A 22,665-nucleotide genomic window follows, 5' to 3' on the forward strand; every position below is an offset into this window, starting at 1 on the left:
TTTTTAAAAATTGTATTTTACCTTTATTTAACTAGGCAAGTCAGTTAAGAATGAATTCTTATTTTCAATGAGGGCCTAGGAACAGTGGGTTAACTGCCTTGTTCAGGGGCAGAACGACAGATTTGTACCTTGTCAGTTCGGGGATTTGAACTTGCAACCTTCCGGTTACTAGTCCAACGCTCTAACCACTAGGCTACCCTGCCGCCCCCATTACAAACAGTTATCAGCCAAGTAGAGGAGTTACATTTTTTCGCTATTTCTGACTTGTGTATCACTTTGATCTTCATATGGTTGCACTCACAAGACTCCTGTTGAAATGTTTGTTTTGTTCAGTAATTCACAGGCTCAAAGGCAGTCAAAACAGGCAGGTGAAAAATCAAAAAATATCAGTAAAGTTCGTAGAAACATGTCAAACGATGTTTATAATCAATCCTCAGGTTGTTTTTAGTCATAATAATCAATAATATTTCAACCGGACAAAAGCTTTGTCAATATAAAAGGAAAACAAGAAAGGCTCGCTCTCGGTCGCGCGCATGAAAAACCTCTGGGACACTGCAATGTCCACTCACTCAGTGGTCTAAAACAATTTCTAAAGACTGTTGACATCTAGTGGAAGCCATAGGAAGTGCAATTTGAATCCTAAGTCAATGGAATCCGTATAGGCAGTTAATGGAAAACTACAAACATAAATCCATCCAGAAAGTGGGATTTTTTTTCTCAGGTTTTTTTGACTGCCATTTCAGTTCTGTTATACTCAGAGACATTATTTTAACAGTTCTAGAAACTTTTGAGTGTGTTCTATCCAAATCTACTAATTATTTGCATATCCTAGCTTCTGGGCCTGAGTAGCAGGCAGTTTAGGACACGCTTTTCATCCGGAGGTGAAAATACTGCCCCCTACCCTAGTGAGGTTAACCACTACATCACTGCTAGCACTTTCACACCTGATTCAACTAATCAGCTTATCAAGCCTTTGATTAGTGGAATGAGCAGGTGTGTTAGTGCTAGGGAAAAAACTCAAATGTGTACCACTAAGTCCCCAGGACCAGGACTGAAACACTGTTGTAGAGTATCGAAGCCCCGTAGTATGGTACAATTTATATTTTACATTTCATTGGGTCGTTGAACTTGCACTTTTCTTCTCCCCCCTTTCTTCTCCCCCTATCTTAGCTTCAAACTGGAGCATTTCAGGAAGGAGAAGATTTCTGCGCAAAAGAAGGCAGAGAGTTTCAAGAGACAGGTAGGGCGGGAGTTTCACGAGACGGGTAGGGCGGGAGTTTCACGAGACGGGTAGGGCGGGAGTTTCACGAGACGGGTAGGGCGGGAGTTTCACGAGACGGGTAGAGCGGGAGTTTCACGAGACGGGTAGAGCGGGAGTTTCACGAGACGGGTAGAGCGGGAGTTTCACGAGACGGGTAGAGCGGGAGTTTCACGAGACGGGTAGAGCGGGAGTTTCACGAGACGGGTAGAGCGGGAGTTTCACGAGACGGGTAGAGCGGGAGTAAACCAACTGACTTTATTGGCGATATTAATGTTAACCTTTGACTTGGTTCTAGGGGCTGTGCATTGCACTTAAGACCGTTGTTCCTTTGTGGGAACACGGGCAATACCTGGCAACTCGAATAAATCTAGATCTGTGTCAGAAACATGCCATTTTTCTCTATATAGTGAACTACTTTTGACCAGGGAATAGGGTGCAGGCCCTGGTTACAAAGTAGTGCGCTATATAGGGTTCCATTTGGGACGACCCCTAAATCTGCCCCCGTAGATCTCAGTGCTTTGTCTCCGCAGTCAGCAGCTGGAGGATGAGAACGGGCTGCTGTCGGAGAAGAACACCCAGAATGCAGCAGGAGTGGAGGGGTTGAGCCAGCAGCTGGGGGAACTGCTCAGACATTGTGAGAGACAGGAAGCTGTCAGAGACCAGCAACGTACTGTACCGGAGGATGAGAGGATGAAGGTAAATGATGAGTATGAGTAGGTGGATGGTTCAGGATTTTGGCAGTGAAGCCCTTATCAAGTTCCCAGAGTCGGGTCAAGTCATGGCAAACCCAGTCCCAGGGGGGGTCTGACTGTTGGCTCCGGGGGGGGGTCCCAGGATAAAGGGACTAAGGGTGCAGTTGAAATCGGCGAGGGGCACAATTTTGGTTGGCGGTTGTTGCATTTGTTATTATGTTGAATTCTGCTTATATCATAATATACAAAGTTCAAATGCCGAGACCGTTGATTGAGTGCTTTTGAAATGATGGTTTGGTTGCAATCTGTATCAGCACAATGAACAGCGCCCTACACACAAAGCAAGGCCATTTTGGTAACGAAAATAGGATGCGAGATGGGATGTTTTGTAATCTGTGAATTACCCTATGTGAATGCAGCCAAACACCCATAATGATGCTTGTTGGAACTACATAGACTATGGCTAATAACACTTAATGCTATTTTTACAGCTAAGCTAAGAAGCTAACTAAACTCTAGTGGTGAGGCAGAGTTGATTTGAAGCAGTTTCAACAAATAACTTGACCACACCCTTTATAATATTCACTTAGCCTATCACAGATGAGAAGCTTTTTGCTTTCTATGGAAACCCAAAGGAGTCATACCTAACCGCCCCTGTGACTTTCCATAGCCCCCCCCCCCCCCTACATGTCCATGGTGCTGACACAGCACAGAGGAGAGAGGTTGCTGCACTATCTGTGTCACTCAATCGTATATTTCTATTGGGACATCAAACTAAAAGTTGAGGGGCTCAAGTTTCAACTGGGGCTGTGTGGGGGGGTCCTGATGGTTGGCGGGGGGGTCGGGTCTGACGGTTGGCTCGGGGGGAGTGATGCAAGGAGTGATGTCTGAGAGTCCATTATGAAATAAGTTAAGCATTGGCTTGTTAACCTACTTTATCTAGAGTAAAAAATGGTACGAGTCCATCTCACTCTGGGGAAGTTGATCAAGTACTTCATTGATAATATCCCCAAACTATCCCTTTAAGGCTTTTGATTGAACTCATGACCTGTTTCTCAATTAATCTTTGCTCGATTCCTTGTTCCTCTACCTCAAAAAATGCATTGGACAAGATTACAACATTTCCCTGCTCACTGGTTTTCCTCTCCGATGCGTTTTAAGGAGGAAAGGAGGATAGAAGGACTGGATAAATAGGACCCCAATCGCTTGTTCTCTAACACCTTGTTCTACTGTATCAGATGGCAGTGTGTGTGTCTGCCCTGGAGGCGGAGCTAACCAACGCTGTGGAAGGGACTGTACTACTAGAGGAGGGCAAGGCCCAGCTGGTGCTACAACTCAATACCCTCAGAGATAAGGTGAGATGTGAGCAGATGATAAACATTATGTAGTAAAAATCAATTATAATAATTTAACTCATTTTTTAAAATGTGTATTCAACTTTTATTTATCCAGGTTAGTTTAGTATTTTGCAAGAGAAACCTACTAGCAGTTTCTGTATATTATATACAGTATGTTACACATGGATGTAGGGGTTTCGGTACATAAAACCACACTCTTCTTCACTGTGTCCACCTGTAGGTAGCTAAGATGGGGGCTGTAGAGTGCCGGTTCTCCTCCCTCCTGCAGGAACGCAAGGCTTTGGAAAAACAAACCCGGGGATTACGTAACCAGCTAGCCAAGTCTCAGGAGAGGGTAAGGATGCTCTGTTCAGTCGGGGCAACCTTTTACACTGCCTGGCCAATAGTAGTGCACTGTTATAGGGAATAGAGGGTGCCTTTTGGGACATGCCCTCTTCAACCACTTATGACACAGTAATGATCTACAATTAAAATGGTTACTACTTTCATTCAATGTCATCGTCATTTATAACGTACAGTATGTTCTACGTGTGTCAAGTCCTTCTGTAGCTCAGTTGGTGGAGCATGGCGCTTGTAACGCCAGGGTTGTGGGTTCGATCCCCGGGACCACCCATACGTAGAATGTATGCACACATGACTGTAAGTCGCTTTGGATAAAAGCGTCTGCTAAATGGCATTTATTATTATTATAAGCCAAAGACACATTTCAAGGACGATTAAGTATTTCTAATTAATTATGCAAAAATTCGCAAATTCTATGACTCCTGTTGATTTGTGCGTTTTGTCAATATGCTTTGCAGTGTCAGCCAGTATTCGTGTAAAGTTCCCTGGTTGGAGGATTCCGGAATTACAAGGGAATAATCAGGAAATCTGGCCTCCTCCAACCAGGATTTCTGGAAAAACGGGGAATTTAAAGGAAAGTTGGGGGAATTTTGACCAAGGTGGTTTCTCTCAGAACCAGGTGTTGGAGGAAAGCCTGCAGTCTGACCCCCAAAGCGCCCGTCTCAAGTCAGACCTCCGCTTGTCACAGCAAGAGAAGGACGCCCTCAAACAGGAAGTGATGTCACTGCACAAAAAGCTGCAGAGCGGCAACGACAAGGTGAGGCCTACTATGATGACACGTTGATTGGCTGGTTTCGGGCTGGTTGGCTGGTTTCGGGCTGGTTGGCTGGTTTCGGGCTGGTTGGCTGGTTTCGGGCTGGTTGGCTGGTTTCGGGCTGGTTGGTTGGCTGGCTGGCTGGTTGGTTGGCTGGCTGGCTGGCTCCGGGTTGGTTGGTTGGCTGGCTGGCTTGGCTGGCTCCGGGTTGGTTGGTTGGCTGGCTGGCTGGCTGGCTCCGGGTTGGTTGGTTGGCTGGCTGGCTGGCTGGCTCCGGGTTGGTTGGTTGGTTGGCTGGCTTGGCTGGCTCCGGGTTGGTTGGTTGGCTGGCTGGCTGGCTCCGGGTTGGTTGGTTGGCTGGCTGGCTGGCTGGCTCCGGGTTGGTTGGTTGGCTGGCTGGCTGGCTGGCTGGTTGGCTGGCTCCGGGTTGGTTGGTTGGTTGGCTGGCTGGCTTGGTTGGCTGGCTGGCTGGCTCCGGGTTGGTTGGTTGGCTGGCTGGCTGGCTGGCTGGCTCCGGGTTGGTTGGTTGGTTGGCTGGCTGGCTCCGGGTTGGTTGGTTGGCTGGCTCCGGGTTGGTTGGTTGGCTGGCTCCGGGTTGGTTGGTTGGCTGGCTCCGGGTTGGTTGGTTGGCTGGCTCCGGGTTGGTTGGTTGGCTGGCTCCGGGTTGGTTGGTTGGCTGGCTCCGGGTTGGTTGGCTGGCTCCGGGTTGGTTGGCTGGCTGGCTCCGGGTTGGTTGGCTGGCTGGCTCCGGGTTGGTTGGTTGGCTGGCTGGCTTGGCTCCGGGTTGGTTGGTTGGCTGGCTGGCTTGGCTCCGGGTTGGTTGGTTGGCTGGCTGGCTTGGCTTCGGGTTGGTTGGTTGGCTGGCTGGCTTGGCTCCGGGTTGGTTGGTTGGCTGGCTGGCTTGGCTCCGGGTTGGTTGGTTGGCTGGCTGGCTCCGGGTTGGTTGGTTGGCTGGCTGGCTGGCTCCGGGTTGGTTGGCTGGCTGGCTGGCTCCAAGTTGGTTGGCTGGCTGGCTGGCTCCAAGTTGGTTGGCTGGCTGGCTGGCTGGCTCCAGGTTGGTTGGCTGGCTGGCTGGCTCCAGGTTGGTTGGCTGGCTGGCTGGCTGGCTGGCTGGCTCCAGGTTGGTTGGCTGGCTGGCTCCAGGTTGGTTGGCTGGCTGGCTGGCTGGCTCCAAGTTGGTTGGCTGGCTGGCTGGCTCCAAGTTGGTTGGCTGGCTGGCTGGCTCCAAGTTGGTTGGCTGGCTGGCTGGCTCCAAGTTGGCTGGCTGGCTGGCTGGCTCCAGGTTGGTTGGTTGGCTGGCTGGCTCCTGGTTGGCTGGCTGGCTGGCTGGCTCCAGGTTGGTTGGCTGGCTGGCTGGCTCCAGGTTGGTTGGCTGGCTGGCTCCAGGTTGGTTGGCTGGCTGGCTCCAGGTTGGTTGGCTGGCTGGCTGGCTGGCTCCAGGTTGGTTGGCTGGCTGGCTGGCTCCAGGTTGGTTGGTTGGTTGGCTGGCTGGCTGGCTCCAGGTTGGTTGGTTAGTTGATTGGTTAGTTGATTGGCTGGCTCCAGGTTGGTTGGTTGATTGGTTAGTTGATTGGCTGGCTGGCTCCAGGTTGGTTGGTTGGTTGGTTGATTGGTTAGTTGATTGGCTGGCTGGCTTCTGGTTGGTTGGTTGGCTGGCTGGCTCCAGGTTGGTTGGCTGGCTGGCTCCAGGTTGGTTGGTTGGTTGGCTGGCTGGCTGGCTGGCTCCAGGTTGGTTGGCTGGCTGGCTCCAGGTTGGTTGGTTAGTTGATTGGTTAGTTAATTGGCTGGCTCCAGGGTTGGTTGGTTGGTTGATTGGTTAGTTGGCTGGCTGGCTGGCTCCAGGTTGGTTGGTTAATATATGCCATTTAGCAGACGCTTTTATCCAAAGCGACTTACAGTCATGTGTGCATACATTCTACGTATGGGTGGTCCCGGGATCCCCACTACCCTGGTTGGTGCTCTACCAACTGAGCTACAGAGCCAGCCAGCTGGCTGGCTGGCTCCAGGTTGGTTGGTTGGCTGGCTGGCTGGCTCCAGGTTGGTTGGTTGGTTGGCTGGCTGGCTGGCTCCAGGTTGGTTGGTTGGTTGGCTGGCTGGCTGGCTCCAGGTTGGTTGGTTGATTGGTTAGTTGATTGGCTGGCTGGCTTCTGGTTGGTTGATTGGTTAGTTGATTGGCTGTCTGGCTTCTGGTTGGTTGATTGGTTAGTTGATTGGCTGGTTGGCTTCTGGTTGGTTGATTGGTTAGTTGATTGGCTGGCTGGCTTCTGGTTGGTTGATTGGTTAGTTGATTGGCTGGCTGGCTTCTGGTTGGTTGATTGGTTGGTTGGTTGATTGGTTAGTTGATTGGCTGGCTGGCTTCTGGTTGGTTGGTTGGCTGGCTGGCTGGCTCCAGGTTGGTTGGCTGGCTGGCTCCAGGTTGGTTGGTTGGTTGGCTGGCTGGCTGGCTCCAGGTTGGTTGGCTGGCTGGCTCCAGGTTGGTTGGTTAGTTGATTGGTTAGTTAATTGGCTGGCTCCAGGGTTGGTTGGTTGGTTGATTGGTTAGTTGGCTGGCTGGCTGGCTCCAGGTTGGTTGGTTGGCTGGCTGGCTGGCTCCAGGTTGGTTGGTTGGCTGGCTGGCTGGCTCCAGGTTGGTTGGTTGGTTGGCTGGCTGGCTGGCTCCAGGTTGGTTGGTTGGTTGGCTGGCTGGCTGGCTCCAGGTTGGTTGGTTGGTTGGCTGGCTGGCTGGCTCCAGGTTGGTTGGTTGGTTGGTTGGCTGGCTGGCTGGCTCCAGGTTGGTTGGTTGGATGGCTGGCTGGCTGGCTGGCTCCAGGTTGGTTGGTTGGCTGGCTGGCTGGCTCCAGGTTGGTTGGTTGATTGGTTAGTTGATTGGCTGGCTGGCTTCTGGTTGGTTGATTGGTTAGTTGATTGGCTGGCTGGCTTCTGGTTGGTTGATTGGTTAGTTGATTGGCTGGTTGGCTTCTGGTTGGTTGATTGGTTAGTTGATTGGCTGGCTGGCTTCTGGTTGGTTGATTGGTTAGTTGATTGGCTGGCTGGCTTCTGGTTGGTTGATTGGTTAGTTGATTGGCTGGCTGGCTTCTGGTTGGTTGATTGGTTAGTTGATTGGCTGGCTGGCTTCTGGTTGGTTGATTGGTTAGTTGATTGGCTGGCTGGCTTCTGGTTGGTTGATTGGTTAGTTGATTGGCTGGCTTCAGGTTGGCTGGCTGGCTTCTGGTTGGTTGATTGGTTAGTTGATTGGCTGGTTGGCTTCAGGTTGGTTGATTGGTTAGTTGATTGGCTGGCTGGCTTCAGGTTGGTTGATTGGTTAGTTGATTGGCTGGCTGGCTGGCTTCTGGTTGGTTGATTGGTTAGTTGATTGGCTGGCTGGCTTCAGGTTGGTTGATTGGCTGGCTGGCTTCAGGTTGGTTGATTGGCTGGCTGGCTTCAGGTTGGTTGATTGGCTGGCTGGCTTCAGGTTGGTTGATTGGTTAGTTGATTGGCTGGCTGGCTTCTGGTTGGTTGATTGGTTAGTTGATTGGCTGGCTGGCTTCAGGTTGGTTGATTGGCTGGCTGGCTTCAGGTTGGTTGATTGGTTAGTTGATTGGCTGGCTGGCTTCAGGTTGGTTGATTGGTTAGTTGATTGGCTGGCTGGCTTCTGGTTGGTTGATTGGTTAGTTGATTGGCTGGCTGGCTTCAGGTTGGTTGATTGGCTGGCTGGCTTCAGGTTGGTTGATTGGCTGGCTGGCTTCAGGTTGGTTGATTGGCTGGCTGGCTTCAGGTTGGTTGATTGGCTGGCTGGCTTCAGGTTGGTTGATTGGCTGGCTGGCTTCAGGTTGGTTGATTGGCTGGCTCCAGGTTGGTTGATTGGCTGGCTTCAGGTTGGTTGATTGGCTGGCTCCAGGTTGGTTGATTGGCTGGCTGGCTTCAGGTTGGTTGATTGGCTGGCTGGCTTCAGGTTGGTTGATTGGCTGGCTGGCTTCAGGTTGGTTGATTGGCTGGCTCCAGGTTGGTTGATTGGCTGGCTTCAGGTTGGTCAGTTCTAATCATTCTATTTCTCTAAACACTATAACGAATGGTGGTTCGGTTGCTATAGAAATACTAAAACGGACATCCAGTCAAATTGCTGCGGTCTGAGCAGCTTGGTCCCTTATAGTATATTTCTATGGGTCAGAGAATGCTCATGTCTCTCAGCTGATTTGTTATTGTGACGTCTGATGGGTTTTCCTGAATCAGAACCAGGTTCTGGAGATGGCCTTGCACTCCAGCGGATACCAGAGCCAGCAAAAGAAGCTGTACCAGGATGAGCTGGCCAGGCTGGTGGAACAGGAACAGCAGCAGCTGAGGCAGGAGAACGAGAGGCTGACCATGGAGCTCCACCACACCAGGGAAAAGGTGAGCTGACAGAGGAAGGGATGGATGTGACACTCATTCATCCATTTGACAAAATATCAACATAATCAGATCTGACTTGATGTCTCAAGAACTTTTAAGTTTGAGGCTTAGAGGAGAGCGGTACACCCTACGGATGAATAAGTCTTTCAAACCCTGGATCATCTCCTCACAGCTGGAGGCAGCCATCTTAACCGTGAAGCAGCAGAAACAGCAGGGCCAGTCCAGCGTGGGGAAGACTGTGGAACAGGAGAAGACTGCTCTGAAGAGAGAGCTGGACGTGATGCATCAGGAGCTACTCTCTGCTCAGAACAAGGTCATCTAACAGGAGGAGCTACTCTGACACCTGCTCTGATCGGTTGGCTAGCTAGCGCTTGCTGATTGTATTGGTTGAGTTACATTTTCCCTCTACATCAATAGTATCAACCTGTGTAGAAAAGGAAAGCTTACCTCCACATATAATTCCCATGAAACTTGTATTCCTGAAGCAGTCAGCTTTTGACATTGTCTGTTTGTAAAAGATGAGTCTTTCCTGGTTATCTGATGGTCTTGTGCCCGGCTTGATGGTGTGGTTTACAGGTGTGTGAGGTTCAGCGAGAGCTGGACAGTCTACGTCAGGAGAATGAAGGGCTGTCACAACAGGCTCCACTACAGGCCTGGCTTCTGGAGGTCGGTTCTCTACCCGCCTTCCCTAACTTCTCCCTCACTTGTACTCTGGACTTTAGTCTACCTGTCAAACACCTGTCCTCTTTTTTTTAAATGTCACCTTTCTCCCTCTTCCTTACTCTTCTGTAATCTCCTATATTTAAAAAAAAAAAAAATTGTAACACCGATGATTTTCCAGAAACACTATAAAAGTTTGCCGAGCACTGGTGCCTCCTGTCCCAATCCACCTGTCCCCTCTTTAACACAGCCTCTATCCACCTGTCCCCTCTTTAACACAGCCTCTATCCACCTGTCCCCTCTTTAACACAGCCTCTATCCACCTGTCCCCTCTTTAACACAGCCTCTATCCACCTGTCCCCTCTTTAACACAGCCTCTATCCACCTGTCCCCTCTTTAACACAGCCTCTATCCAGCTGTCTCTGTCTATCCCTCCCACCCTACATTATGTCCCCTGTCTCTACTCTCACCCCATCTCTCTTTTTCTCTCATGTCTCTCTCCCGACTCTCTCTCCTCCCTCCGTCTCTCTCTCCTCCCTCCGTCTCTCTCTCCCCCGACTGTCACTCTCAAACTAAAAATAGTTCCACAAGCAGTTGTTACAACAACAAGAAAATGGCTTCAATAGTTGTGTCCAGATACTGGTGGATTCAACTAATATAAGAATGGATATTCTGATCAGAGAGGTTCAGGACGTGAAGAAACAGTTATTTATTTAGGTCTCCCAGGGGTCAGCGTGATGAGTTTAAACAGGAGAATGTAAAGATGACAGTAATATGTCAGTCATTGAGAGAGGACATCAGTTCTATATGTGAATCCAATGCTATCAATGACGGAGAACTCTGATTTATCTAGAGGGACAATCAAGGCAGAACATCATGGTTGTGGACAGAATTGCACAATCTCCACATGAGACCTGGACGGAGTCTGAGAACAAAGTGAGGGAAATGATCTCGAAGACACTGAAGATGGACCACAGGAAGATTGAGGTGGTCTGACAGGACTGGAAAACCCACGGCAGGCCCAGGTGACAGGCCCAGGTGACAGGCCCAGGTGACAGGCCCAGGTGACAGGCCCAGGTGACAGGCCCAGGTGACAGGCCCAGGTGACAGGCCCAGGTGGCAGGCTCAGGTGGCAGGCCCAGGTGACAGGCCCAGGTGACAGGCCCAGGTGACAGGCCCAGGTGACAGGCCCAGGTGACAGGCCCAGGTGACAGGCCCGATATTGGTCAAGTTCCTGAGGTTCAAGGACAAGGTAGCTGCTCTGGAAAGAGACGACAACTTGAGAGGAACGTATATCTTCCTCAACGAGGACTATCCTGAAGCTGTGCGCCAGAAGAGGAAAGAACTGATCCCAGACATGAAAGCTGCCAGAGCGCGTGGAGACATTGCTTACACCCTCTATGACAGACTCCTTCTCCACCCGACCTCCCAGAAGCCTGGAAGGAATGAGAGAACCGAGCCTATGGCTTCAATCCCTCAGTGCACACACACCAACTGTTTAATGTATGTTTTTTTCTATTGCCTTGTTTGCTCTTTTCCATATTGTTTCTGATAAGCTACCCAGGAAAGGTCTAAAAAAATTGCCCAAATTAATATATGTAGCCTTAGAAATAAGATTCATGAAATCAATAATAAGTATAGTCGGAAAATATTCAGACCCCTTCCCCTTTTCCACATTTTATGGTTACAGCCTTATTTCAAAATGGATTAAATACAAACATGTACACACGATACTAAAGTAAAAACAGGTTTTTAGAAAATGTTGCATATTTATCAAACGAATACCTTATTTACTACATAAGTATTCTGACCCTTTGCTGTGAGACTGGAAATTGAGCTCAGGTGCATCCTGTTTCCATTGGTCATCCTTGATGTTTCTACAACTTGATTGGAGTTCATCTGTGGTAAATTAATTTGATTGGACATGATTTGGAAAGGATGAGGTCTATATAAGGTCCCACAGTTGACAGTACATGTCAGAGCAAAAACAATGCCATGAGGAAGATGGAATTGTCCGTAGAGCTCTGAGGAAGGGCACCAGAAACATTATGCAGCATTGAAGGTCACCAAGAACACAGTGGCCTCCATCATTCTTAAATGGAAGAAGTTTGGAACCACGAAGACTCTTCCTAGAGCTGGCCGCCCGTCCAAACTGAGCAATCGGGGGAGAAAGGCCTTGGTCAGGGAGGTGACCAACAACCCGATGGTCACTCTGACAGAGATCTAGAGTTCCTCTGTGGAGATGGGAGAACCTTCTAGAAGGACAACCATCTCTGCAGCACTCCACAAATCAGGCCTTTATGGTAGTGGCCAGACGGAAGACACTCCTCAATAAAAGGTATCGGATGATATGTTTGGAGTTTGTCAAAAGCACCCTAAAGGACTCCCAGAAAGGTACAAGAACGGTGACTGTTTGAGGTTGTGGACAGGTGTCGTTAATACTGATAACAAGTTCAAACAGGTGCCATTAATACAGACAAGACTTAAATTGTTAAGTCTTGTATGTCTTTTTCGTTGTGTCGGACCCAAATAAGACTAGTTGTCGCTAATGAGATCCTATCAAATCCTCCATCTCTTTTCCTTGACTGTATCTGTCCTGTCTGTCGCTCCACTCTCTCCTGACTCCTCATTATCTCTTCTTCTCCTAACAATCATCCTTGTCTCTCTAGGCCCAGCTGGGTGGTCTGCTGCCCCCCTCCCCTCGCAGGATGCCTGGTGAGAGGAGAGGACAACACTGCGAGAACGACCACAACCCAGAGAACATACAGGTAGGAGAGATCAGGGCTTCCCATCACTTCCTGTAGCAGGCTAATCGCCGCCTGTAGCAGGCTAATCGCCGCCTGTAGCAGGCTAATCATCCCGCCTGTAGCAGGCTAATCGCCGCCTGTAGCAGGCTAATCGCCTCCGCCTGTAGCAGGCTAATCGCCGCCGCCTGTAGCAGGCTAATCATCGCCGCCTGTAGCAGGCTAATCATCGCCGCCTGTAGCAGGCTAATCATCTCCGCCTGTAGCAGGCTAATCATCGCCGCCTGTAGCAGGCTAACCTGTAGCAGCCTGTAGCAGGCTAACCTGTAGCAGGCTAACCTGTAGCAGGCTAACCTGTAGCAGGCTAACCTGTAGCAGGCTAATCGCCGCCTGTAGCAGGCTAATCACGCCTCTAACTGGAAATCTATCCTCAGATCTTCTTCTAGTTCTTTGAATCAATCAATGCAGCTGACATATCTGGTGATCTACAATCTAGCACTTAGTATACAGTATCTTCACCCTCACGGTGTTCAACAGCTATTTACTGCTACTGTCACACTTTATACACTGTTTATTATTCTACAGCTCTTCATCATATCCTGTTGATTATGGGAATACCGGACTCTTCTGATCTGCCTTGATTACACTCTGATGGGACCTGAACCACTTGATTACATTATTATAGGAACTGAACCACAGACACCTTGATTATATTATTATAGGAACTGAACCACAGACACCTTGATTACATTATTATAGGAACTGAACCACAGACACCTTGATTACATTATTATAGGAGCTGAACCACAGACACCTTGATTACATTATTATAGGAGCTGAACCACAGACACCTTGATTACATTATTATAGGAGCTGAACCACAGACACCTTGATTACATTATTATAGGAGCTGAACCACAGACACCTTGATTACATTATTATAGGAGCTGAACCACAGACACCTTGATTACATTATTATAGGAGCTGAACCACAAACACTTTACAAAATGTCCCTCCATTTTCACTTTGGGGAATATAAATGTTTGAAAATAGAAGTGAGAATTGAAATGCCTCTTTTTTTGGGGGGGGGGGGGTTCTGTAGCTGTGACATTTTGTTCTGGTTTCATCACCACACCCAGTGCCTTGCCATCTTCATGTTTTCTCACGTGTGTGTGTGTGTGTGTGTGTGTGTGTGTGTGTGTGTGTGTGTGTGTGTGTGTGTGTGTGTGTGTGTGTGTGTGTGTGTGTGTGTGTGTGTGTGTGTGTGTGTGTGTGTGTGTGTGTGTTCTGTAGTAGGGCTGACCCCATTCAGTCGATAGGCTGTTGGTCAACCGAGATTCTTTCGTCGAGCAGTCGCAATATATTTTTTGTTTTCATGGTGCACCAAACACCTGTGGAATAATCCATTACGAAGGCCACTGGGATGGTACAGTCCATCACTCTAAGACATTGTATATGGTTATATTATGTCCAAAAAAATAATGGTGCAACACTAATAAATAATATTATTTTTATAACAAATGTGCTCTCTCCCTCTCTCACTGTCCATGTTTCTAGAACATAATATTCAGTGCACCGTAAAATTGACGACTTTCCCTTTGTTGCCATGTTGCATGTTGGGATTGAGACCAGGAGGTGGCAGCAGTTGAAACGAGGAAACAGCCCTGAGCCGAATTGTCTAAAAAAAAAATTGAGGAGAGAGAATCCCAATTTGAATTTGTTCTAGAATCAATCAGTCTAACATCCTGCCCAGACCGCTCGCACGTCCGCCGTCGTACGCATGTTGATTTGTTTGTTCACCCACACCAGACGCGATGAGGACACGCAGGTTGGAGTGTGGACCTCGGTTCAATCACCCACGTGGGTATATGCTCCTAAAAACCAATGAGATGGTAGAGGCGGGACTTGCAGCGCGCGTTAAGCGTCACAAATCTAACCAAGTTCCCTTAGTGTCTTCCACTGGTCCAAATGGTCAGAGATCATATTGTACTCTAACAGCAACTGTTTGGCACATAAATACTCACACAACGCTTCCTCCTGTACCCTCTGTTTACTTGATCACCAGTAGTTTCATAAACTTAAGTCAAATGTCTTCCACAGATCTGACTTCCCCCTCCGGAGCGTTCGCCCGTTTTCTAGTTTGTTGTTCACGTCATCCACATCCATTTTGCTGTGTTATGACGTTTTGGGTTTTGTTATTTATTGACGTGGTTATGATGGGCTGTAGGTCAGGTGTCGCACGTACGCCATGCTTACGTGTTTTGTGTGAAGAGAGAGCGAGTGTTGAGGGAATAGGCATAAAAAAAAATGTTAACAAATGAGGGATTTCAGTAACAGGACTTTTCAGTCAGTAACAAGTAAGAAACTAAATGGCTGTAATGATGTGGGACAGGAAGATAAACGCTGTGCTGTGGTGCCTTTTCTCTGCAGTAGAGAGGAGAGCGAGACGATGCGTGTCGGGTCACACAGGCACTCGCTCTTCTTTTTATTTACCAGTGTGATCATCGGGCTCGAGTCCATTTGTGTGATCAAAGAAATGTCAGACAAGCTCGCTGCATATGTAGTTGATGTGATTCAAACACACAGGGGGTGTGTGTAAGTTTTTAAACATTTCGACCAATAAATTGTTCGTAAGAACAGGACGGCCCTCGTCGACCAAGATTATTATTATTATTATTTATTTATTTTTTTGTCTGGGACAGACATAGTGTGTGGGGAGTGTACGTTCTGAGTTTGGTTGTGTTTCCTCTAGATTCACCATGTCTGTCACTTTCTATTCTGGTGGGGGTTGGTGCTCAGATTGCACAGCTAAAGCCGAGTTAATTGCATAGCCCTGCCTTGAAGGTTAAAGGACTAGAGGCCTGGATGGGGGGGGGGTGAGCCCTGGTGAAGTGTTACCTGCCTTCTCTCTCCAGGGTGCTGCAATGCCAGAACAGAGGGCCGCTCATGCCGACAGCTACCGGAGGATCGGTGGATTGACTGACAGCAGCTTGGCTGTTTCAAATCCCCTAGTCTGGTTTCCTTTACTTTCCATCTGTCCTCCTCACCTAACCCCAGCCCAACCTGATTCACTCCCTCCTCACCTAACCCCAGCCCAACCTGATTCTCCATGACTCATCTCCCCTTAATTCCCCTTACCTGGTCGTTTCTAACTCCTTCCAAACCTGTCCTCACCTAACCCCAGCCCAACCTGATTCTCCATGACTCATCTCCCCTTAATTCCCCTTACCTGGTTGTTTCTAACTCCCTCCACCTGTCCTCACCTAACCCCAGCCCAACCTGATTCTCCATGACTCATCTCTCCTTAATTCCCCTTACCTGGTCGTTTCTAACTCCCTCCTCACCTAACCCCAGCCCAACCTGATTCACTCCCTCCTCACCTAACTCCAGCCCAACCTGATCCTCCATTAATTCTCTGAATTTCCCCATATCCCACTTTGTTTGTTACTCTGCCTTCCGTCCTTATAGGTGATGACCAGTGATCTGAATGGGGTGTTAGGTACAGCTCAGTGTAAGGGTGTGTAATGAGTGTATGCATCCACTAGGTGGCGTATGAGAGTAAAACAGGCTCGTCTTTTGTTATTTTCCTCAAATCAAAGTGCTTTCTTAAGCTCTTAACAGTAGGTGAACTGTTGAGTCAAACAAAGGTTCATGAAATATGCTCTGATTGCAGTAGATTCCTTGTACCAACAATGTTGATTTTTTTTATTTTTGTTTATCTTTGTCACATAATATTTTAATAAACTTTTGTTGGTGGACATGCTCACCTCTCACTACAGGTACGGGTATATCTGAAAGTATTGTGGTTTATTGTAAACTGGACCTGTTTATTACCAACGGTATTGAACTCGAAAGGACCAACAACAGTTTTGATTGTAAAACAAATGTACATATTTTTTCATGATATTTATCAGAGCGCTTTGATTCATGTAGCAACCATGTTAGTATTGTCACTATGGTTCTTCGGGATCGTTGATAGTCCAGACTGAACTCAGAATAATAAGATCCAGGTGCTATCAGGGTCTTCTAGATAATGTCAAACCACAGTTTTATTCTCTATTGCTCTGTGTGCTTCGGTTTCGTTCATTTTTATTTAAATTCGCGTATTGTATTTCAGTTTTTGTAGAATTATTGTTTTTTTTTAACGTTTCTGGATCAACAAGTTGGAAAATAGAATTTAATATTTATTAATTTGTTTTTATCAATTTTATTTAGCTGTGATGTCACTTTTTCAATAAATGCACTACGATGTATTTCACTGGAAAGAATCAAGAGAAATAAAGCATTTAGTTTTCGAAGTTTTGTGTTCCGTGGCGTTATATCACATGTTCTGACGGTTTCCTCTCTGATTGTCCTGTTGAAAAATCTTAGCTATTGTAAGAATATATTACCACATAGGTGTAGAAAACGGATTGTTCTTCTATTTGCCAGCTATGAGCAAGAAGCCGTACTTTGTAGGTACTAAATGGCACGGGTGTTAGGCCGGAGAGGAAGTGCAGAGCCAGCAAACCGTGCCAATATATCCGCCAAACACTGGCTTCGAGGGCATTACTTTTATACAACGGGTTACGAAAATATTCAAATAATGATTTACCTATTTTCATTAATGTTATTTTGATGAATTTATTAATACCATTTCATCCTTCCACAAGATGTAGTCCCGAAACAAATGGTTGCTACCCAAGCCGGCTGGTTATTCCTTCTATTGATATCAGCTGATGTACGAAGGGCTATATAAATTGATTTGATTTGATTTATTGGTTCCGTTCCGTTGCCAGAGACGCGACCCAGTCGTTCTGTATCTACGGACGCGACCCAGTCGTTCAGTCTTATGTTCTGTATCTACGGACGAGACCCAGTCGTTCTGTATCTACGGACGCGACCCAGTCGTTCAGTCTTATGTTCTGTATCTACGGACGCGACCCAGTCGTTCAGCGACCCAGTCGTTCTGTATCTACGGACGCGACCCAGTCGTTCTGTATCTACGGACGCGACCCAGTCGTTCTGTATCTACGGACGCGACCCAGTCGTTCTGTATCTACGGACGCGACCCAGTCGTTCTGTATCTACGGACGCGACCCAGTCGTTCTGTATCTACGGACGCGACCCAGTCGTTCTGTATCTACGGACGCGACCCAGTCGTTCTGTATCTACGGACGCGACCCAGTCGTTCTGTATCTACGGACGCGACCCAGTCGTTCTGTATCTACGGACGCGACCCAGTCGTTCTGTATCTACGGACGCGACCCAGTCGTTCTGTATCTACGGACGCGACCCAGTCGTTCTGTATCTACGGACGCGACCCTGTCGTTCTGTATCTACGGACGCGACCCTGTCGTTCTGTATCTACGGACGCGACCCTGTCGTTCTGTATCTACGGACGCGACCCTGTCGTTCTGTATCTACGGACGCGACCCTGTCGTTCTGTATCTACGGACGCGACCCTGTCGTTCTGTATCTACGGACGCGACCCTGTCGTTCTGTATCTACGGACGCGACCCTGTCGTTCTGTATCTACGGACGCGACCCTGTCGTTCTGTATCTACGGACGCGACCCTGTCGTTCTGTATCTACGGACGCGACCCTGTCGTTCTGTATCTACGGACGCGACCCAGTCGTTCTGTATCTACGGACGCGACCCAGTCGTTCTGTATCTACGGACAGTCGTTGGCTAGCTAGCGGGCCCTTGCTCGCTAGCTAGCCAACGACGGCTCATTTAGTCAGGTCAAACAGTGCAGCCAGAATAACAACCGTAGATGCATTTTTTGGGAGATTGAATTAGAATATTGGAACAATGTTGCAAATATCTGAGGCCATACGGTTTATGCAAATTTCCACTGTTGAAAACTAAATGCTAGTCTAAAAAGAAATTGGATGTCTAGATGCTTTTTATTGTGGAGATCAAGTTGATCTCCAGCAGGTGTATCTCACTGATCATCCCTAAAGCCAACACCTCATTTGGCTGCCTTTCGTTCCAGTTCTCTGCTGCCTGTGACTGGAATGAATTGCAAAAATCGCTGAAGTTGGAGACTTATCTCCCTCACCAACTTCAAACATCTGCTATCTGAGCAGGTAACCGATCGCTGCAGCTGTACATAGTCTATCGGTAAATAGCCCACCCATTTTCACCTACCTCATCCCCATACTGTATTTATTTATTTTTCTGCTCTTTTGCACACCAATATCTCTACCTGTACATGACCATCTGATCATTTATCGCTCCAGTGTTAATCTGCAAAATTGTAATTATTCGCCTACCTCATGCCTTTTGCACACATTATATATAGACTCCCCTTTTTTCTACTGTGTTATTGACTTGTTAATTGTTTACTCTGTGTAACTCTGTTGTCTGTTCTCAACTAGCCTACCTGGTTAAATAAAGGTGAAATAAAAAAATAATTAAAAAAAATCTTCCCTGCCTGGGCTGATGAGACCGTGGATAGCGCAGGCAAATGGAACAGAGTAAATCTTTGGACGTTAATAAAATATTTCGCTGGTGGCAATTTGTGGAATAGACACAGGCTGGTGATGGGCTTTTAACCAATCCACATTCAGGATTAGACCCACCCGTTGTTTAAAGCCAGACATGCAGTACAGTACTCCTAATTATTTACTTGTGTGATTTTAAACCATACGTGTTTCTTTTTCTTTTCATTTTTAACATGTCAGATGATGCATACAGATGGTTAAGCGTGCCAGATGGTACATACAGATGGTTAAACATGCCAGATGGTTAAACATGCCAGATGGTACATACAGATGGTTAAACATGCCAGATGGTACATACAGATGGTTAAACATGCCAGATGATTCATACAGATGGTTAAACATGCCAGATGGTACATACAGATGGTTAAACATGCCAGATGGTACATACGGGTGGTTAAACATGCCAGATGGTACATACGGGTGGTTAAACATGCCAGATGGTACATACGGGTGGTTAAACATGCCAGATGGTACATACGGGTGGTTAAACATGCCAGATGGTACATACGGGTGGTTAAACATGCCAGATGGTACATACGGGTGGTTAAACATGCCAGATGGTACATACGGGTGGTTAAACATGCCAGATGGTACATACGGGTGGTTAAACATGCCAGATGGTACATACGGGTGGTTAAACATGCCAGATGGTACATACGGGTGGTTAAACATGCCAGATGGTACATACGGGTGGTTAAACATGCCAGATGGTACATACGGGTGGTTAAACATGCCAGATGGTTAAACATGCCAGATGGCACATACAGATGGTTAAACATGTCAGATGGTTAAACATGCCAGATGGTTAAACATGCCAGATGGTTAAACATGTCAGATGGTTAAACATGTCAGATGGTTAAACATGTCAGATGGTTAAACATGTCAGATGGTTAAACATGCCAGATGGCACATACAGATGGTTAAACATGTCAGATGGTTAAACATGCCAGATGGTTAAACATGTCAGATGGTTAAACATGTCAGATTGTTAAACATGCCAGATGGTACATACAGATGGTTAAACATGCCAGATGGCACATACAGATGGTTAAACATGCCAGATGGCACATACAGATGGTTAAACATGCCAGATGGCACATACAGATGGTTAAACATGTCAGATGGTTAAACATGCCAGATGGTTAAACATGCCAGATGGTTAAACATGTCAGATGGTTAAACATGCCAGATGGCACATACAGATGGTTGAACATGTCAGATGGTTAAACATGCTAGATGGTACATACAGATGGTTAAACATGCCAAATGGTTAAACATGCCAGATGATGGTTAAACATGCCAAATGGTTAAACATGCCAGATGGTTAAACATGTCAGATGGTTAAACATGCCAGATGGCACATACAGATGGTTAAACATGACAGATGGCACATACAGATGGTTAAACATGACAGATGGCACATACAGATGGTTAAACATGCCAGATGGCACATACAGATGGTTAAACATGCCAGATGGCACATACAGATGGTTAAACATGCCAGATGGCACATACAGATGGTTAAACATGCCAGATGGTTAAACATGCCAGATTATTCATACAGATGGTTAGACATTCAGATGGTTTGACATGTCAGATGGTAAAACATGCCAGATGGTACATACAGATGGTTAAACATGCCAGATGGTACATAAAGATGGTTAAATATGCCAGATGGTTAAACATGCCAGATGGTACACACCAATGATTAAACATGCCAGATGGTACATACAGATGGTTAAACATGCCGGATGGTAAAGAACAGGTGGTTAAACATGCCAGATGATACATACAGATGGTTAAAACATGCCAGATGATACATACAGATGGTTAAAACATGCCAGATGATACATACAGATGGTTCAACATGCCAGATGATACATACAGATGGTTAAAACATGCCGGATGGTATATACCGATGGTTAAACATGCCAGATGGTTAAACATGCCAGATGGTACACACCGATGGTTAAACATGCCAGATGGCACATACAGATGGTTCAACATGCCAGATGATACATACAGATGGTTCAACATGCCAGATGATACATGTCAGATGGTTAAACATGCCAAATAGTACATACAGATGATACATACAGATGGTTAAACATGCCGGATGGTATATACCGATGGTTAAACATGCCAGATGGTTAAACATGCCAGATGGTACATACTGATGGTTAAACATCTGTATACCTCTTCTCCATCACCAGGATGAGAGGTCGATGATGATAATGATGAAGATGGAGGAGCGTATGAGGGAAATCGAACTGTCGCTGCATAACGTCAAGCTGCTTCTCAAAGAGAAGGTCTCTCAACTGAAAGATCAGGTACAGTTTAATCTATAGGCCAAATAGAGGATTTACTATTAACATTATAGTCATTTAGCAGGCTTTTATCCAAAACAACTTTTAAAGGCGCAGTTAAGGTTAGGTGCCTTGCTCAAGGGCACGTCAACAGATTTTTCACCTTGTCTGCTCTGAACCAGCAACCTTTCTGCTACTGGCCCACAACCTTTCTGCTTACTGGCCCTCAACCTTTCTGCTACTGGCCCATAACCTTTCTGTTACTGGCCCACAACCTTTCGGATACTGGCCCACAACCTTTCTGCTACTGGCCCATAACCTTTCTTTTACTGGCCCATAACCTTTCTGTTACTGGCCCATAACCTTTCTGCTACTGGCCCACAACCTTTCTTTCTACTGGCACACAACCTTTCTGGTACTGGCCCTCAACCTTTCTTCTACTGGCCCTCAACCTTTCTGCTACTGGCCCTCAACCTTTCTACTACTGGCCCACAACCTTTCTGTTACTGGCCCACAACCTTTCTGCTACTGGCCCACAACCTTTCTTCTACTGGCCCACAACCTTTCTTCTACTGGCCCACAACCTTTCTGCTACTGGCCCACAACCTTTCTGCTACTGGCCCACAACCTTTCTGCTACTGGCCCTCAACCTTTCTGCTACTGGCCCACAATCTTTCTGTTACTGGCCCATAACCTTTCTGCTACTGGCCCACAACCTTTCTGTTACTAGCCCACAACCTTTCTGCTACTGGCCCACAACCTTTCTGTTACTGGCCCACAACCTTTCCTCTACTGGCCCACAACCTTTCTGCTACTGGCCCTCAACCTTTCTACTACTGGCCCACAACCTTTCTGTTACTGGCCCACAACCTTTCTGCTACTGGCCCACAACCTTTCTTCTACTGGCCCACAACCTTTCTTCTACTGGCCCACAACCTTTCTGCTACTGGCCCACAACCTTTCTGCTACTGGCCCACAACCTTTCTGCTACTGGCCCACAACCTTTCTGTTACTGGCCCACAACCTTTCTGTTACTGGCCCACAACCTTTCTGTTACTGGCCCACAACCTTTCTGTTACTGGCCCACAACCTTTCTGCTACTGGCCCACAACCTTTGTGCTACTGGCCCACAACCTTTCTGTTACTGGCCCACAACCTTTCTGTTACTGGCCCACAACCTTTCTTCTACTGGCCCACAACCTTTCTTCTACTGGCCCACAACCTTTCTGTTACTGGCCCACAACCTTTCTGTTACTGGCCCACAATCTTTCTGTTACTGGCCCATAACCTTTCTGCTACTGGCCCACAACCTTTCTGTTACTAGCCCACAACCTTTCTGCTACTGGCCCACAACCTTTCTGTTACTGGCCCACAACCTTTCCTCTACTGGCCCACAACCTTTCTGCTACTGGCCCACAACCTTTCTGTTACTGGCCCACAACCTTTCTTCTACTGGCCCACAACCTTTCTGCTACTGGCCCACAACCTTTCTGTTACTGGCCCATAACCTTTCTGTTACTGCTGCCCCTGTTAAAGCCCTCAGTCAGTGGTCTCTACTATGTTATCTCAGGATCTGTTATCACTTTTTCTATATTGGTTTTTACTGAGTGAGGTTACCTAGCAATTATTGGGACTTGGATAATGTCACGCGAGTTGTTTATTGAGCCCTCTGACAAGTTGTTATAAAATAC

General features: G+C 47.3%; 1 protein-coding gene across 6 annotated transcripts in view; it reads left to right on the forward strand.

The window, feature by feature from the left end:
• The window catches only part of LOC124046767 (ninein-like), a 75,699-nt gene that overhangs the window by 52,313 nt on the left and 721 nt on the right, over positions 1-22,665 (forward strand). For 2 of the 6 annotated variants that reach the window (XM_046367509.1, XM_046367510.1), the window contains 10 exons: positions 1,171-1,240; positions 1,769-1,957; positions 3,192-3,308; positions 3,532-3,645; positions 4,267-4,410; positions 8,617-8,775; positions 8,948-9,088; positions 9,352-9,441; positions 12,105-12,203; positions 20,882-20,998. In XM_046367509.1, coding sequence (XP_046223465.1) covers positions 1,171-1,240; positions 1,769-1,957; positions 3,192-3,308; positions 3,532-3,645; positions 4,267-4,410; positions 8,617-8,775; positions 8,948-9,088; positions 9,352-9,441; positions 12,105-12,203; positions 20,882-20,998 — 1,240 coding nt within the window. Of the gene's footprint in view, positions 1-1,170; positions 1,241-1,768; positions 1,958-3,191; positions 3,309-3,531; positions 3,646-4,266; positions 4,411-8,616; positions 8,776-8,947; positions 9,089-9,351; positions 9,442-12,104; positions 12,204-12,764; positions 13,247-15,094; positions 16,724-20,881; positions 20,999-22,665 lie in introns of those variants that run through there. The other 4 variants (XM_046367511.1, XM_046367513.1, XM_046367512.1 and 1 more) reach the window with 4 other exon arrangements.

This window comes from Oncorhynchus gorbuscha, linkage group LG10 (assembly GCF_021184085.1).
Source record: "Oncorhynchus gorbuscha isolate QuinsamMale2020 ecotype Even-year linkage group LG10, OgorEven_v1.0, whole genome shotgun sequence".
In the NCBI taxonomy this organism is placed as follows: domain Eukaryota; kingdom Metazoa; phylum Chordata; class Actinopteri; order Salmoniformes; family Salmonidae; genus Oncorhynchus; species Oncorhynchus gorbuscha.